The 16,950-nt window shown below is 44.9% G+C and overlaps 1 protein-coding gene across 1 annotated transcript in view; it reads right to left on the bottom strand.

Annotated features, from left to right (window-relative positions):
• The window catches only part of BACE2 (beta-secretase 2), a 111,168-nt gene that overhangs the window by 32,339 nt on the left and 61,879 nt on the right, over positions 1–16,950 (bottom strand). The window contains exons 4-8 of the mRNA XM_027546611.1: positions 16,538–16,666; positions 12,686–12,820; positions 10,626–10,727; positions 5,396–5,545; positions 1,146–1,314 (exon numbers count right to left, since the gene is read on the bottom strand). Of these exons, the coding sequence (XP_027402412.1) occupies positions 1,146–1,314; positions 5,396–5,545; positions 10,626–10,727; positions 12,686–12,820; positions 16,538–16,666 (685 nt within the window). The remainder of the gene's footprint in view (positions 1–1,145; positions 1,315–5,395; positions 5,546–10,625; positions 10,728–12,685; positions 12,821–16,537; positions 16,667–16,950) is intronic.

Below are 16,950 nucleotides of genomic sequence, written 5' to 3'. Positions count from 1 at the left end.
CCCAGCCTCTACCCTGGTGCATACACTTTCTTCATCCCTCTAGCAATTCAATTTCCTGCCACTGAGATCTGCCTTTTTCTTGCTAGCTTCGGCTATTAGTCAGAAGTACCTGATCCTCCCTCTAAACTGTGTGCTATGGGAACACTCCATTTCAAGCAAACTGCTTACTCTACAGACATTTCCTAGTGGAATGGGTTTAACCACCCTATCAGCTTTATTGTGCTCTCCTGGTCTTTCTGAAGAGCCACCCAGTTGTCAAGCTAGATATCGCTGAATAATACTGCTGTGTCATCCTCGTACCATCTCCTCAAAAACATTCAATGAGAAAAACGGACTTATTAGTTTTAAGATTTTAGGATTCAGAAAATAGCAACGACAGGCATTTAACTCTTATTTAATAATGAGGATATCTTTGAAGAAGAAAATATACACAGTTTATCTATGAATTTTCTTTTTTATTCATTTTGCTGTCATTGTCCAAAGACTGTAATTCACCCCCAAGGTCCCATAAAGTATTATTATTCCTGGTATGAGATGCCATTTTAAGTTTAATATGAGACATGACTATAATGACTAACATTCATTGTGCATTTGCTGTGTGCTCAGCACTGACAGCAAGGAGATCAAACCAGTCCATCCTAAAGGAAATCAGTTCTGAATATTCATTGGAAGGACTGATGTTGAAGCTCAAGCCCCAATACTTTGGCCACCAGATGCGAAGAGCCAACTCATTGGAAAATACCCTGATGCTGGGAAAGATCAAGGACAGGAGGAGAAAGGGATGACAAAGGATGAGATGGTTAGGTGGCATGATCTACTCAATGGACACGAAGTTGAGCAAACTCTAGGAGGTAGTGAAGGACAGGGAAGCCTGGCATGTTGCGTCCGTGGGATCTCAAGGAGTCAGACATGACTTAGTGACTGAAAGACAACAGCAGCACTGGACTAAAAGTTTGGCATGAATTATTCTGATTCCTTTCTGCAACCTGCAAAGTACATTCTGTTGCAAAGATTTTGATTGTTGATGACAGGCATGAGTGAAACAATTCAACAGCATTGACTTGTCATCAAGACCTGCTTCCAAGTCAGTTATCTGACATCAGGTGCTCTCCCGAGGTTCCCTGTCTGACGGGAGCATCACTTACCTGCACAGGGGCTGGCTGCGAAGCCCACTCTCTTCTGAGCTCTGTCAAAGACCACGTAGAAGCCCTCCATGACTGTAGCACCAATCACTAGTGCGTTGGTGGAAGGCGAGATGCCGAACCGGTAACATTCATAATTCAGGCCAGCCCCCATCATGGGCTGAATGTAAAGCTGTTGAAGAGGAAAGAGCAAGAGAGAAAAAGCCCAGATCAGGCAACATCGCAGAACTGTTGAGGTCGCTGTGTGCTCAGTCCCTCCAAGGTGCCATCGGAGCTGCAGAGAATGGAGAGGACGATACCAGCCCTGCCATCCAGGACTTGGGACCATGTGCCTGGTGAGGAACCTGCTGAAGTACAGCAGCATGCACAGCACCTCTGACTGTACACAGGTACACCCATCTAGGAGTCATCCATCTGTCCATACATCCACCTGCCACCTATCTGCTCAGGACTTACTGAACACTTCATAAGGCCTGGACACTGTCCTTGGTACCAGCAATACAAAGATGAATAACATGTTCTCTGCATGATCAAAACACGCATGATCAAAGTGACGCACGAGGAAGATGAACATCAGTGTACTTGTCATGTGCAGCGAAGACAAGAGGGAGGGGGTCTCCAGGCAGAAAGGTGTGCAAGGGCCCAAATGGGTGGTTCTGGAGTCATCACCCATTGGACATCAACCAGCTGCCATGTCCAGGGGGTGGGTACAGCAGTTTTAAACCAGGCACTGATTGCTGTCTATCTGTAAACCCTTCTTCAAGGCAAGGAATCATCCTATTCTCAACTCTGTTCTTGGCTCCTAGGTATCTCATATATGCTCTGCACATAGTAGGGCCTCAGTAAGTGTGTGTTAAATGGATGAGCTTGATCAGTGTAATGAAATAGACAACTTCTCCTGAGGGTCAATATAAATTAAGAAAAGGTAGTGGATGTATTTAGCTGCTACTAAAACACTTCTATTTAAGGCCCTGTAAGCAGGTCCTAGAGTGCACACACACACACACACACACACCTGCCTTTGAATGAAAGAATTCCATAATAAAAGCCCCCCAAATCACCAAATAAAATGCAACTGATGACACTGACACAAACATGATGCAAACTGAATTTGTATCTTTCACTCTGACCTTTCTGTGTGTCCCCACTGACTTCCAGTAAAAACTCCAGACTGTAAATTCTGTAACATGTTGAGAAAGCTCCAGTGTTGCTGTGTCTCAGAGTAAAATGCCTGCCTTCAAACTTAAATAGCACAAATAGACAATCTGGTGGTATTTAGGTTGAAACTATTTATGTTTTTAGGATTATATGAAAAAAAATCAGAATTTCCCTGTGGGCCGGGGCTGCTTTTTAAAATAAGCCAAATAGGATTTCCTGGTGGCTCAGGTAGTAAAGAATCTGCCTGCAATGGGGGAAACCAGGTTGGATCCCTGGGTTGGGAAGATCCCCTGAAGGAAATGGCCTCGCACTCCAGTATTCTTGCCTGGAGAATCCAATGGGCTGAGAAGTCTGGCAGGCTACAGTCCATGGGGTCTCTAAGAGTTGGACATAACTGAATGACTGAGCACACACACACAGGATTCAGCCCATGTGGTTTTGGAAAATAGAGCTGGGCACAGGCACTCTGTTTTTTGACATGACTCTTCTGCACTTAGAATCGATCATCCGTCTACTGCTGCTGATGCCTGGATGGTCCTGGGTAGGGACCTCATTCTAAGATTTGGGTGGCCAGGAGCCTTGATGATTGCTCTGAATGTCAGGAAGGGCTTCAATCAGGTAGGGCTGGGAGGGAGGCCCCCAGCGCCATCCCCAAGGGTGTGTTACTAGAATATGGGGCTCATGAGGTTCTCATCAGGTGATGGTTCCTGACTGTCATCCTTTCCCATCAAGGCAATGGAAAGCAATTGGGATGGGGATGATGAAGGAGAAATCAGGACAACAGGGGAGAGCAGATTTTAAAAGACTGAAAATGTGGACATGTCAAAGTCAACCAAGAGATATCTACAGTCTCATAAGTGAGAATAAAACTGAATTCTTATGCAGAGATGTGCAAATTAAATGCAATACTCCCAGACCTCCTTCATTATCTTTTCACGCTCACCCAGCGCTTGGTCCTGAAAGCAGTTGATGGGCCCCAGTGGATCTTCAGCTCAGATGGCTACTGCCTGCTCTGGATGTAATGACAGACTTCACCCTGCAAGCCTGCTTTCCTCCTGCTTCTTAGAGTCCCTGACTGTCGACTCAGCCACACGCCATTTATTCTGCAGCTCACATTTACCTCTGTCCTCAAGCTGGGTTTCAAGTTTAGTGACAAACCACACTGGTGAAATAATGTCCACATTTTGCTGGTGGCCTGACCAAAATTTAATCACAGAGAGCACATAATTTTAAAGGTGCTGAAAACATATCATTCTCACATCACCCTACGCAGTGCTGTTCACCCAAGGATACTGCAGTCTTCTGAAAATGTCTTTGACGAGTATTATTATTTCTCTTTTTATACTTAAAGAGACACACACAGAAAGGGAGAAGTGACCGTCCAGAGTTACAGAGTGAGTCAAGGGCAGTGCTGTAAGTGTAACTCAAGCCTCCGGCTCTGTGTCTGTGTCCTCTGTTGGGCTGTTATTTCTCTTAAAGCTTTCAATCCTAACCCTAACAGCTCTCCATTTTTGGAATGCACTTCTCTATATAAAGTTGAGAACAGGGAAAAGGCAATATTTATCATTTCCTTTTTTCTTCTGAAATTATTCCTCCTTCCCTATCCCCCAGTCCCACTCCTTTATCTCAAATTCACCAAACTGCAACAAAGACACATTCATCTGTCCATTCAACAAACAGTTATTATGCACCACCCCCTCACCAGAGAGCAGTGTTAGAAAAGGAAAGATGATCTTTGAATCTCATGATTCTCATCTTCAAGGAATTAATAATTTAATGGGGGAAGAAATATAAGCGTGTGTGCAACTAAAGAAAAAAGAAGTCAAATGAAAACGACAACAGCATAAACTCAACCCTGAAGATGTGATTCCGGGCCAGATGAGTGGACTAGAAAACATGCATTATAAGTTTGCAAGGCAAGCTCACAAGTGGACCATTCTGCTCGGCAGAGGTTCAACAAAGAAGAGTTGTTTGCGTTGGGTCTTAAAGGATGGGAAGAATGTGGATACACAGAGGGAGTGGGGAGGAGGGGGGCATTTCAGGCAGTGGAGGGTAAGCAAAGTGAGGAGATGGAGCAGGCGCCCAGTACTGGAGGACAGCCACCAAGAGGGGAAGGAAGGTCAAGGGTTCAGCAGGAAACAGGCTGGAGAACCAGGGCGGGTCCTGTGAGGTCAAGGAAAGCCGCAGTGGCGAGTCTCCAGGATGGCAATAGTGGGGTAGAGAGCTGCGGCTTAGCAGGAGGAATCTGGCAGTGGTTTGGAAGGAAGAGAGGGTGGGGGTGTGTGGAGGGCACTCCCGGGGTCCTGAGGTGGGAGTGAGAGGGGATGAGAGTGAGGGCTCTGCGGATGGAGAGAGCAGGGAGAGGTGAGACGGGGGAGGACAGATGCTTAGGATGGAGGAGGAGTCAATGATTGCTTGAATATGGAAAAATGCATAGCTTCATCTCTGAGCATCCAGTTTTAGTTTCTGTTTATAAATAAATTGGAACTAACCATATATTGGTGTTATTGGTACTTATTGCAAAAGTGTCCTCAATTCTTGACCTTTCCTGGTAGGCACACCCTTGTGATGTGGCCTTGCAGTTCTCCCCATTGGGAATTGGCATCTCCATCCTCCCCTGGAGAACCTGGGCTGCCCCTGGCCTGGTTTGGGAAACACGGCACCAGGAGTCCAGTTCTGGGCTGGACTTCAGGAGCCCCTGTGAGTTTGCTTTCTGTCTCACAGAATCCCGCTGCCACCCTGTGAGCCAGGATGGTGAGAGACAATGGTCTTATCTCTCCATCAACCAAGACACCAGATATGCAAGTGAGGCCACCCGAGACCATCCTAAACCAAGGCCAACCTATCCCTGGCCAACTATCAGCTGACCAGGGACATGTGCCTGCAGAGACCAGCAGACCTGGCCAGACTCACGAGCAGGAATAAAAGCTCACTGATGAAAGCTGCTGTGTTTCATGGTTGCTTGTTATGTAGCATCATCACAGCAATCGCTACCTAATACAGGTGTGATATCGAAATGCATATATTATGCATGAAGTGCTTTACTTTTGCATGTTTCATGTTAAGAAGACAAAAGCACAAATCTACGTTCATACCTGAGGCAGGATAGTTATACGGAATGATCTGCTGGAGTTCTCGTCTCTCAGGTAGATGGAGATTTTAGGGAAATAAGACCAAGGTGTTTCAGAATTCGTCCAGCATGCCAGCTGGGAACCAGTCCAGAAACCTTCAGAGAATTCTGGAATCTAGACAAAACAAGATCACATGACAAACAGTGACAAGTCTGGCGCATCAACAGGAAGTAGCTCCCAGCTCTCCTCGTCACCTTGCCAGATGCCCACGGCGATAAACTCTGTTTAATTTGGACAGCAGAGCGGAGACATCAGTCCTCTGAAAGAGTGATGGTGATGACAAAAATAAAAATTAGTAAAATTACCCAGGCGTGTGGATTACTTACTGATATTAGACCTGCCACAGGCACCTTAGTCCTCAACACCCATATCAGTGCAGTAACAGCTCCCCCTCCACTTTACAGAAGCGGAAACCAGTGCTCAGAGAGGTGAAATAACTCACCCAGAGTCACACTGTAGTAGGCAATACCCTTTAGAAGAGAGATCAGATTTTAAACGTGCTCAAAGCCCTTTTGGTCATCACTTTCCCTATACATTCCCCGAGCCCAGTAAGTTTCCTCCTGGTACACAGCCCTGTGGTGACCCTCTGCTCTTCTGGAACATCTTTTTTCTCCTCCAGATCTCAACTCCAATTCCACCTTGTCCAGGAAGTCCTCCTTGACTATCCCCCACAGTGCTGGTATCCCACCATGTATCTCTCTTCCTTAGCGCTTCTCTTTATAGCAGTTATAATTTTACATTTATTGGTGTGGTTGGTTAACTTCTGTTTCTTGCAGGAGAACCTGATTCCTCTAAGGATACAGGTCTGCTGTCGGCTCCCCCATCTCCTCTCCATAGTCCTAAAACCTGGCCCACAGGAAAGACACAGGGAATGTTCTTGGAGTGAAAAAATGAATGACCAAGAACACAGAACGTTCACTGATGCCTCTCATCAGGGGATGGAAGGGTAAAGCCGATCATGCTTGTCCACTAGTTGCTGAATCTATAAGTTAATTACAAATCACTCCTGAGCCCTCTCACCAGATCCGTGGTCTCTAAGAGCAGACCTGCCCTCTTCCTGCCAGCTCCCAGAGAGAAGGACTGTGTCGGATGGGTTTCTTTCCACACACCCAGTACATTGCCCTACTCAGGTCAGTAGCAGAGGTGCCTGTGATGGGGCAGAGCTAAGAGGACACCTGATGAGGGGCATCTAGGAGGGCATGGGGCAGGGGTGGAGCTAGGAGGGCATGGGACAGGGGATGTGAAATGGATGTGAAGTGGAGCTAGAAGAGGTTGATTGGAAGGAAGAGGTGTCTGTTGGGGTCCCAGAGGAAGAAGTACATGAGCTAAGTTGAGCAGTAGGTGAGTGTCAGGGCGGGCAGAGCACGGAACCTGTCCCACGGGACACCATGAGGCTATGGAGGCTGGTACTAAGGACAGGAAGGAGCAGGAGTTACAGCTGGGAGGGACCCATGGGCACCATCAGGCATTTATCAGAGATCAGTTATCAGGGATCTGAGCACATGAGATGTGATTAAGGCATTCTAGCAGGATTTGTGTAGGTCACTTCTTTGAATTTAATCTCCAGGGAGTCAGCCTGCGCTAGACAGAAGCATTTGAAAGTCAGTGACCAATGGGTGGGAAGTGATCGTGTGGCCATGGATGGGATTACTTAGGAGAGGGTACAGGGAGAAGGGAGGGGTGCAGGACCCACCCTGAGAAACGGGCCAGCAAAGGAGACCCCCATGAAGCAGGGCACAGGGTGGAGAGGAAATTCCAAGAGGAGGGTGTTGTGGAAGCCGAGAGAACAGATAAGGCAGGTAAGCATGGGTGCTGCGGAGGTCAAGGAGGACAGCAACTGAGAAAAACATGGTGTCCCCGGATGAACACACGGTGAGAGCTGCCTGTTCAGGACCATGCAGGGCAGGAGCCACCTCCTCAGGGCAGACAACTAGGAGGAAGGGCCTGCAGTCTCTTCACCCACTGCAGTGCTGACCTGCAAAGTCTCTAATGCCTTAATGTGTTGGGTTGGCCAAAAAGTTCCAATTTTTTGGCCAACCCAATATTTGTGCATTTTATAAAAGTGAAGTCAGTTTGAAATGTGTATCACAGGGAAGAACTCCCTGCTGGATGAGTTGAGAGGGGGAGAGGAGGGGTTGGTCACCCTGCTGGGTTTCAGGAAGAGTGAAGGGTGGTGGGGCCTGCATGGGGGGTAAAGAGCTCCAATCTCCAGATGAAGAATGAGGCTCAGAGGGGCCAAGTAATCTGCCTAAGGGGCACAGTGCAGGAGTGAGTAGGGGACTGTCTGCCTCCAAAGTGGTGCCTGTGAGTCTGGAAGGCTTCTGGGGGGCCAAGCCTTGTATCCTGGGGGAGAGTCTGTACACTCAGATCAGAGAGTTGAAAGTCAAAAGTCAGGTTACAGAAGGTATCATCCTGCTGCTGGATTCTGCAGATGGAGAAGCACTGGGCCTGAGCCAAAAAGGGCGTCACAGCTGAACAGGTGGGGAGCCCAGGTCCCCATTGAACACAAAACTCCCTACCAGGCTCATTTAAAAAACAGACTAACATATAGCACTGGGAACTGTATTCAATATCATGTAATAACCTGTACTGTTGTTCAGTCGCTAAGTCACATTTGATTTTTCGAGACCCCATGGACTGCAGTATGCCAGGCTTCCCTGTCCTTCATTATCTCCCAGAGTTTGCTTAAACTCATGTCCATTGAGTCAATGATGCCATCGAACCATCTCATCCTCTGTCAAGCCCCCTCTCCTCCTGCCCTCAATCTTTTCCAGCATCAGGCTGTTTTCAAGTGAGTCAGTTCTTCTCATAAAGTGGCCAAAGTATTGGAGCTTCAGCTTCAGCATCCATCAGTCCTTCCAATGAATATTCAGAGTTGATTTCCTTTAGGATTGACTGGTTTGGTCTCCTTGTTGTCCAATGGACTCTAGACTCTGAAAAAGGATCTATCTGTACATACCTATATCTATGTATATCTGAATTACTTTGCTGTTCACTTGAAACAATAAAACATTGTGAATTAACTTCAATAATTAAAAAGAACTACAGATCTACAAACTATTCATTTCTAAAATCCCATCTAAACAATCCAGGCCCAAAGACAGAGGCCGGCATCTGTACGGTATTTACCTCTCTGAAGCCAGCCCTTTGCTTAACTAAGAAAGAAAACCCAAGTGAAGAGAGCCAGCTGAGATGAACCCAGTAGAGAGAAAGCTCAGGCACATCTCTGGTCCATGCACGTGAGACAGAGAGCATCCCCCTTGTTGAGCTTTCCCTGCTCAAGACAAACATCCTCCTGGGCCTCTCCTTCCTGATGCAGGCACTGAAACCAGAGGATAATTTTAGATTAGGCAAACACATTTCATAATCTTGTTCCTTCCACCTCGTGCTTTTCTTACAAAGTCAGGCACTGCTGAACACACGCTGTGCTGACCTCAGGCATGCTAGCACCCCTCCGCCACAGCCCCGCTGGTTCTGGCTGAAGTCACAAAATCTGCAGAGGCCCAGGCTGGTCATGGGCTTGCTGGAGTCACATGCTGGTGCTGCCAGTGTGTCCTTGGGATGGTGGGTAAAACCCTGACAGCTCAGAATATTAAATTTGAAGATGCGCATGTTAATTTCACTGAGGACATTTTTTACTCTGAAGAAAAGCAGCATATTGCTCTGTATTTCCAGCATGGTCTGGTTTTCAGCCAGTTTCCTAAATTTAAGGCACTAAAAACATTGGCTGCCACTTTTTTTCTGATTCAGCAGATATTAGACAAGGTAGAGGTTTGCTCTGGCTTTTTTGTCCGCTGTACTCTTGACCTCCCAGTTCACAAAGGACCTCGATGTTTCTTCTGGTTTTCCCTCTGCGTTCTTTTGATTTGCCTGCTGCATTTCCCATAGCATTTTTATTCAGACTTTTGAAGTTTTGGTCCAGGACAACCAAAAGCCTGCTCTTTCTTCTCTGTTCCTGCTACATCACCTGCGACAAAGTAACCGCTGTGCCTCTTCCATCCATCAGTCTCTGGGTTTGGCCACAGCCCAGTGGAGTCGTGGGACTGTCAGCCTCACTGGAGTCAGAACCAGCAGAGAGACTTTTTTGGGTGACCTTGTAAGAGTGGCCCTGCATGGACAGACGCTTATGAAGACACCCAAGAAGCTGAGAGAAATATTTATCTTACATCCAAACAAATAGCGGTAGCACCACGGTTTAGACATTAAACAGAAGTACTTCTTGACCAAACACCCATTGTGTTACCCTAAACCCTCACAACAAGCCATGATAAGAACACAGAGGCTCTCAGGGGGCACAAGAGTACCCCCTGCCCCACAAGGCACTCAGCTAATAAGTGGCAGAAACTAGACTAAATTCAAGTCCATCTGCCCCCCAAGGCTGTGGTCCTTGCAATCAATGCTTCGTGGTCCATCCTGGTGCTTGAACGAACTGAAAGTTGGGGTCACACTGGGATGACTGTTAACCAGGCCCTCAAGGCATGTTGTCCTTTACCAGGATTTTAATGGTATTTCAAAGCATGGTCATAAAATAATTACTATATTGGTGGACTGACCTTTGTCTTCTGTGAATCATACTTTGTTACAGAAGTAGGAGTTAAAAAGCATAGCTTGGATGAAGGCCAAAAAAGAAGCATAATTTTTGGTTTGTTTAAAAAGCTACAAACACATTCCTGGTTTACTATTTAATGTGTTACCAAGTGGTTTATTTTTCCATAGTTTAAAAAAGTGCCATAGCAACTACATTATTATTTGAAATACTGAAAGGCATTGCATCTTTAGATCCAAGACCTCTGAGATTAAAGTGAAGGAATTATTTGCTGGTTCATATTAAAGAATAAAGTGGAATCCCTGGTGGCACAGTGGTAAAGAATCTGCCTGCAATGCAGGAGATGCGGGTTTGATCCCTGGGTTAAGATCCCCTGGAGAAGGAATAGCAACCCACTCCAGTATTCTTGCCTGGGAAATCCCATGGACAGAGGAGCCTGGAGGGCTATGGGGCTGCAAGAGTCGGACATGACTTAGCGACTAAACACTATCACCATCCAAGAATAAGATCGTGAACTTAAGAAATAATCATTAAAACAACCCTCCAAACCCTTGGATTGGAACTGTTAGAATACACGGAGGTACTCCCCAGTATGTGGTCCTGACCTGGTGTGACCTCCGAGACTCATCGAACATTCTGGGGACTCACCAGAGACGTGCGGGCCACAGCCTCCACCACGGCGTCAAACACCTTCTGGGGCAGGCGCAGCAGCGTGGTGCCACTGTCCACGATGGCCTTGTCCGCATTGTACTAGAACAGGGGAGAAGGCACCCACATCAGTGCACGGTCCAGCCTGCCATTGCCTGCTTCTGTGATACATGCGTTCAGTAGCCATGGTACCTCCTTGGTGGCTACAGTTTATTTCATATTCTCAGAACTTGGGAACCAAGAACTTCCTCACCCAGTGTTCTCACTATAGATGAAGAAACTGAGGCCAGAAAAGGGCAGTGATAACACCAAAATCAACAGCTTAATTCAGGACTTTTCTCTTATTCAGCAGTGGCTGGATTCCGTAAAGGACCACCACCCTCCCCGCCCACCCCCACCCCCGCCTCTGCCAAAGTGGGAAGACCCATTTGTCTTTAGAGGTTGAAATGAAACACGAAATGTTATTTATGTAAATCATGCAAAATCAACTCTGTATTACTTCATTAGCAGAGAAAGAGGAGGAAGGACGGTTTTTCAACAGATACCCCATATTTCATTTAGAATGGAACCAAAGCCGCATTCAATAAGAGAATTTTACAACACAGAGACATTGCCAGCCCTGCCCCCACCTCATTCTTTATGTGGCTGAGGGAAAAGGTGGAGGTCAGTGGGCCAAGACCAAAGAAGTCACCCAGCCTCTAGGGACATAACTGGATGAGCAAGGCTGCCAGGGGATGGAATGAGCCATGGGCAATTCAATCCTCCTGTTTCCACAGCAAATCCCTGAGTCATATGACCAAATACACCAATCAGGTCAAAAGGAAGTAAGGATTTGTTTAGGTAGCAGGTGGGAGGAGTGAAGAATTGTGAGAAACTAAAATACAGCAACTGATTCATATTCTTTTCAAGTGTAAAACTGATTTCAATTTAGAAAAGCTCTAATTTAAATACAGTTTTGTTTGTTCACAAAATTATCATGCCTGTGTGTGTAAGGAAAGCTTGTATACTGAAATGTTGGAGTAGGATGATAGTACTTTTATTGTTTTCTCTGTTGTGGCAAGGACGGCAGATTGGGAAGGGGGGCAGGAGAGAACGAAGAATATGAGAATCAAACCTCCAAAGGCGCTTATACTCTCCAATACACACACACACACACACACACACACACATACATGGAGTTTGTAGCTTATTTTAGGCCAGCCCATCTGATTCTACCATTGGACTCTTCACTGGCAAATAAATGCCTTTTGACAATAAACAGATTTGTAGACTTAGGACAGAAACACCATCCCAGGGGACTGGACCATCCCTTTATCAAGCTTTGATTGTTTCTGCAGAGGCATCTCTATATGAGAACTCACGGTACAATGTGATGGTTAAAGTGAAAGGCAATGATGACAGGTACGAATACAATCAATGCTGATGAAATGCTGGTGGTTTTTAAAAACAATTCTGAAAATGTTGGAGATCATCACAATCATGTCATTATGTGCCACAAATAAGCCAAAATGCAGTGAGAGGTGTGAACAAGGTTAACGAGAGATGCGGTTTCCCAGCTCTGCCTCCTCTTAGCACCATCAGCCACCCACATCTTTAGATCATAATGTTTCTCTGAGTGAGAACTGTGTCCTGGGGGGGAAATGGGGAATTAGATGTGGATGGAGGATAAAGCTGATGATGAATTTCTGGTTTCATTTTGCTTATTTTTAGTCCCCTTTTACTCTGATAAAAACCTTGCTTACTTTACTCTCTTGAACAGAGTTCAGGGACCATCAAGCCAGGATGATGTGGTTCTATATAACTTTTTTCACTCATCATTTTATGCTAATTCCTCTTTTTCAAGAGAAGGAATTGAAGGGAAGCAATTAGAGGGAGGGTCATTGATATAAAATTATCTACAATAAAGCCCTGTAACTTTTATTGTCATGAGCTTTTGATTTATCTTGCAATGTAACGCACAGTCTGATTTCATATTCAGGTACTAGCTGAATTAAATATGCAAATTTAATGGCCCAGGCACACGCAGACAAGGAGACACAAAGAGATAAGAGTGGAAATACCTCTCTGCAGTCCAGATTAAGGCTCTGGCCTCCAATTTCCAATTTTAGAATTTCTATCTGATAATACCACTCCTCCTTAATAGGGGTGTACCAGATGTCTCCTTTGTACAAAGTTGGTTCAATTCCACCTAGGACCTGGGAAGGAAAACATTTACATCTTTAAGAGAAAGAAAATATAGGCATATTACAAAGTCACACAGAGAAGCGTGCTTTTTTGCTTTTTAAATTTATTTTTTAATTGGAGGAAAACTGTTCTGCCAATGTGGTGTTGGTTTCTGCTGTACAACAAGGCAAATCAGCCATAGTTATACATATATCACCTCCCTCTTGAGCCTCCCACCCCTCACCCTACTCCATCCCTCCAGGTCATCACAGAACACCAGGCTGGGCCCCCAGCGTTATACAGTAACTTCCCACCAGCTATCTGTTTTACACATGATAGTGTATACATGTTGATGCTACCTTTCCCATTCATTCCACCCTTTCCTTCCCTCACTGTGTCCACAAGTCCATGCACTACATCTGTGTCTTCACTCCTTCCCCGCAAATAGGTTCATCAATACTATTTTTTAGATTCCATATATATGTGTTAACATACAATACTTGTTTTTCTGATGAGAAGCATGCTCTTATAAGGCAAAACTTCACTGGAATCAGTACTTCCAATTTAACAGGATGTTATAAACAAATGCATAGGCCTGGAAATTAAACAAGGAACATTCTGGGGCCATGTGTTGGAAGATCAGAGTCCCACTCTAATCAGGATGCTTTGATAATTTCTCTTATGTAGAGGAAATGCATAAAGTTCCAGCTTTCTGATACTGAGATCCTCCCCCACCCCATCCCAGTCGTGGGCAAAGAAATGCAATAAAATGGTTAACCACACAGACTGACAAAATTTAGTTCCTCGGAAGATGAAGGATGACTTCCTGCCCCACATATTTGCATGGAAAGAGGAACAAGAGAGCTTCTCTAATCAAAACTTCACTTTGGAATCTGTGTAACATCACCCCTCTCCTCTGAAAAGGTGGTAAAAAAACAGAGTGCTGAAAACACGTGTGAGGCTGTTTCTCACAGGCAGAGAGCAAAGAGGTCAGCACCACGGGCCTGGGGGCCCTTCATGCGCATTCTCCCTTTCCTCTCCCACTGTAGACGGCTGGGTGCAGGTCCGTCAGGGAGACACTTGGGATATGGCATGTACCCAGCATCGATTCTGTTTCATTGTGTGTGTGTGTGTATGTGTGTGTAGGTATGTGTGTACATCCGTGCATGTACATGTATGTATGCAGGTGCAAGTATGTATTATGTAAATCTCTGTGTAACTGAATATAGTGTGCACATGCATGCATGTGTGTATGTATGCACAAGTATGTGTGTATATGTGCATAGCCATGTGTATATACTTGTGTGTACATGTGTGTGCATGTGTGTAAGCATATGTGTATATGTTGTATGCTTGTGTGGTGTGTATATGTGTGCACATGTGTGTGCATGTGCATATGTGTGTGTGTGCTGTGTACATGCGCATGTGTGTAAGTATGTATCAGTTCAGTTCAGTTCATTTGCTCAGTCATATCTGACTCTTTGTGACCCCATGAACTGCAGCATGCCAGGCTTCCCTGTCCATCACCAACTCCCAGAGCTTGCTCAAACTCATGTCCATTGAGTCGGTGATGCCATCCAACCATCTCATCCTCTGTAGTCCCCTTCTCCTCCTGCCTTTAATCTTTCCCAACATCAGGGTCCTTTCCAATGAGTCAGTTCTTCCCATGAGGTAGCCAAAGTATTGGACTTTCAGCTTCAGCATCAGTCCTTCCAATGAATATTCAGGACTGATTTCCTTTAGATGGACTGGTTGAATCTCCTTACAGTCCAAGGGACTCTCAAGAGTCTTCTCCAACACCACAGTTCAAAAGCATCAATTTTTTGGTGCTCAGCTTTCTTTATAGTCTGACTCTCACATCCATACACGACCACTGGAAAAACCATAGCTTTGATTAGACAGACCTCTGTTGGCAAAGTAATGTCTCTGCTTTTTAATATGCTCTCTAGGTTGGTCATAGCTTTTCTTCCAAGGAGCAAGTGTCTTTTAATTTCATGGCTGAAGTCACCATTTGCAGTGATTTTGGAGCCCAAGAAAATAAAGTCTGTCACTGTTTCCATTGTTTCCCCATCTCTTTGCCATGAAGTGATGGAACCAGATGCCATGACCTTAGTTTTTTGAATGCTGAGTTTTAAGCCAGCTTTTTCACTCTCCTCTTTCATCAAGAGGCTTTTTAGTTCTTTGCTTTCTGCCATAAGGGTGGTGTCATCTGTGTATCTGAGGTTATTGATATTTCTCCTGGCAATCTTGATTCCAGCTTGTGCTTCATCCAGTCTGGCATTTCGCATGATGTATTCTGCATATATATTAAATAAGCAGGGTGACAATATACAGCCTTGAGGTACTCCTTTCCCAATTTGGAACCAGTCTGTTGTTCAATGTCCAGTTCTAACTGTTGCTTCTTGACTTGCATACAAAGGAGGCAGGTAAGGTAGTCTGGTATTCCTATGTCTTGAAGAATATTCCAGTTTGTTGTGATCCACATAGTCAAAGGCTTTGGCGTAGTCAATAAAACAGACGTAGATATTTTTTGGAACTCTCTTGCTTTTTTGATGATCCAATGAATGTTGGCAATTTGATTTCTGGTTCCTCTGCCTTTTCTAAATCTAGCTTGAACATCTGGAGGTTCATGGTTCAGGTACTGTTAAAGCCTCACTTGGAGAATTTTGAGCATTACTTTGGTAGCGTGTGAGGTGAGTGCAATTGTGTGGTAGTCTGAGCATTCTTTGGCATTGCCTTTCTTTGGGATTGGAATGAAAACTGACTTTTTCCAGTCCTGTGGCCACTGCTGAGTTTTCCAGATTTGCTGGCATATTGAGTGCAGCACTTTCACAGCATCATCTTTTAGGATTTGAACTAGCTCAGCTGGAATTCCATCACCCACACTAGCTTTGCTTGTTGTGAGGCTTCCTAAGGCTCACTTGACTTCAGACTCCAGGATGTCTGGCTCTAGGTCAGTGATCACACCATTATGGTTATCTGGTTCATTAAGATCTTTTTTGTATAGTTCTTCCATGTATTCTTGCCACCTTTTCTTAATAACTTCTGCTTCTGTTAGGTCCATACTCTTTTTGTCCTTTTTTGTGCCCATCTTTGTATGAAATGTTCCTTTGATATCTGATTTTCTTGAAGAGATCTCTAGTCTTTCCCATTCTACTGTTTTCCTCTCTTTCTTTGTATTGATCACTTAGGAAGGCTTTCTTATCTCTCTGTGCTCTTCTTCAGAACTCAAGATGGGTATAGTGTATGTATAAGATGTGTAACGTGTGTGTATATGCATGTGTATGTACTTCTGTGCATAAGGTGCTCCTGTCTCTCCAACAAATTTATGAAATCCCAGGCCCCACAAATTTATGAAATCCTAGGCCCCACTCCCTACAAATTTATGAAATCCCAGCACATCCAACCTACCACCTTGCCCCACAGGTCCTCATCTGCCCCTCCCTCCAACACCCAACAAAATCAGTTACCTTTCAAAGGAACATTAAAAAAAAAAAAAAAAAAAAGCTTTAAAGGAATTTGGGGAAGCAATGAGAATCATTTTATTAGATAGCAGGATGTTTAGGAAAGATTGAAAATTACCCAATTTTATCCATTTTTAAGGCTATAAAACAAGGATTATCAAAACTTTCAGAGCACCCATGTATCTCTATGTGTCTAATATTTCTATCAGAGTCTGAATAAAGCAGGAAAAATAGCCCCACTGGTTTTTTATTTTTTTCCCCCCTTTAAGACTAAAAGATACCCACAAGACTACCTCCGTTGGTACCAGATCCAGCTACTGGCAGTCCGGCCCCACACATCTGCATGGAGAAGATGTTGGGGATTTTTGCTTGTGCCACGAGGGAATCAAAGAAGGTCTCCAGAGAACTTGAAGGCTGCAGAAGGAGCAGGGAAACAAGGCAGCTGATTAAGGACTCCAGGGTAAACAAGGGGTCCCCCTGTGCAGGGGCCAGGCATGGTGTACAATATGGCGTTTCTTTCTATTTAATATTTTCAAGGTTAAGAAATAAACAAGCTCATGATTAAGTCCACTAATTTGGAAACTTCCAACAGAACTCCCTGTGACTTGGTATTTTTCCTTTGGGGCAGTGTCTCTGCTGGGAAGATAAGATAGTATTTCCTGAAGCTGTAAAGTGGCTGCCCCATTTATCATCTGTCC

The sequence above is a fragment of the Bos indicus x Bos taurus genome, chromosome 1 (genome assembly GCF_003369695.1).
Source record: "Bos indicus x Bos taurus breed Angus x Brahman F1 hybrid chromosome 1, Bos_hybrid_MaternalHap_v2.0, whole genome shotgun sequence".
In the NCBI taxonomy this organism is placed as follows: domain Eukaryota; kingdom Metazoa; phylum Chordata; class Mammalia; order Artiodactyla; family Bovidae; genus Bos; species Bos indicus x Bos taurus.
This window is presented reverse-complemented; position numbering and strand designations above follow the sequence as displayed.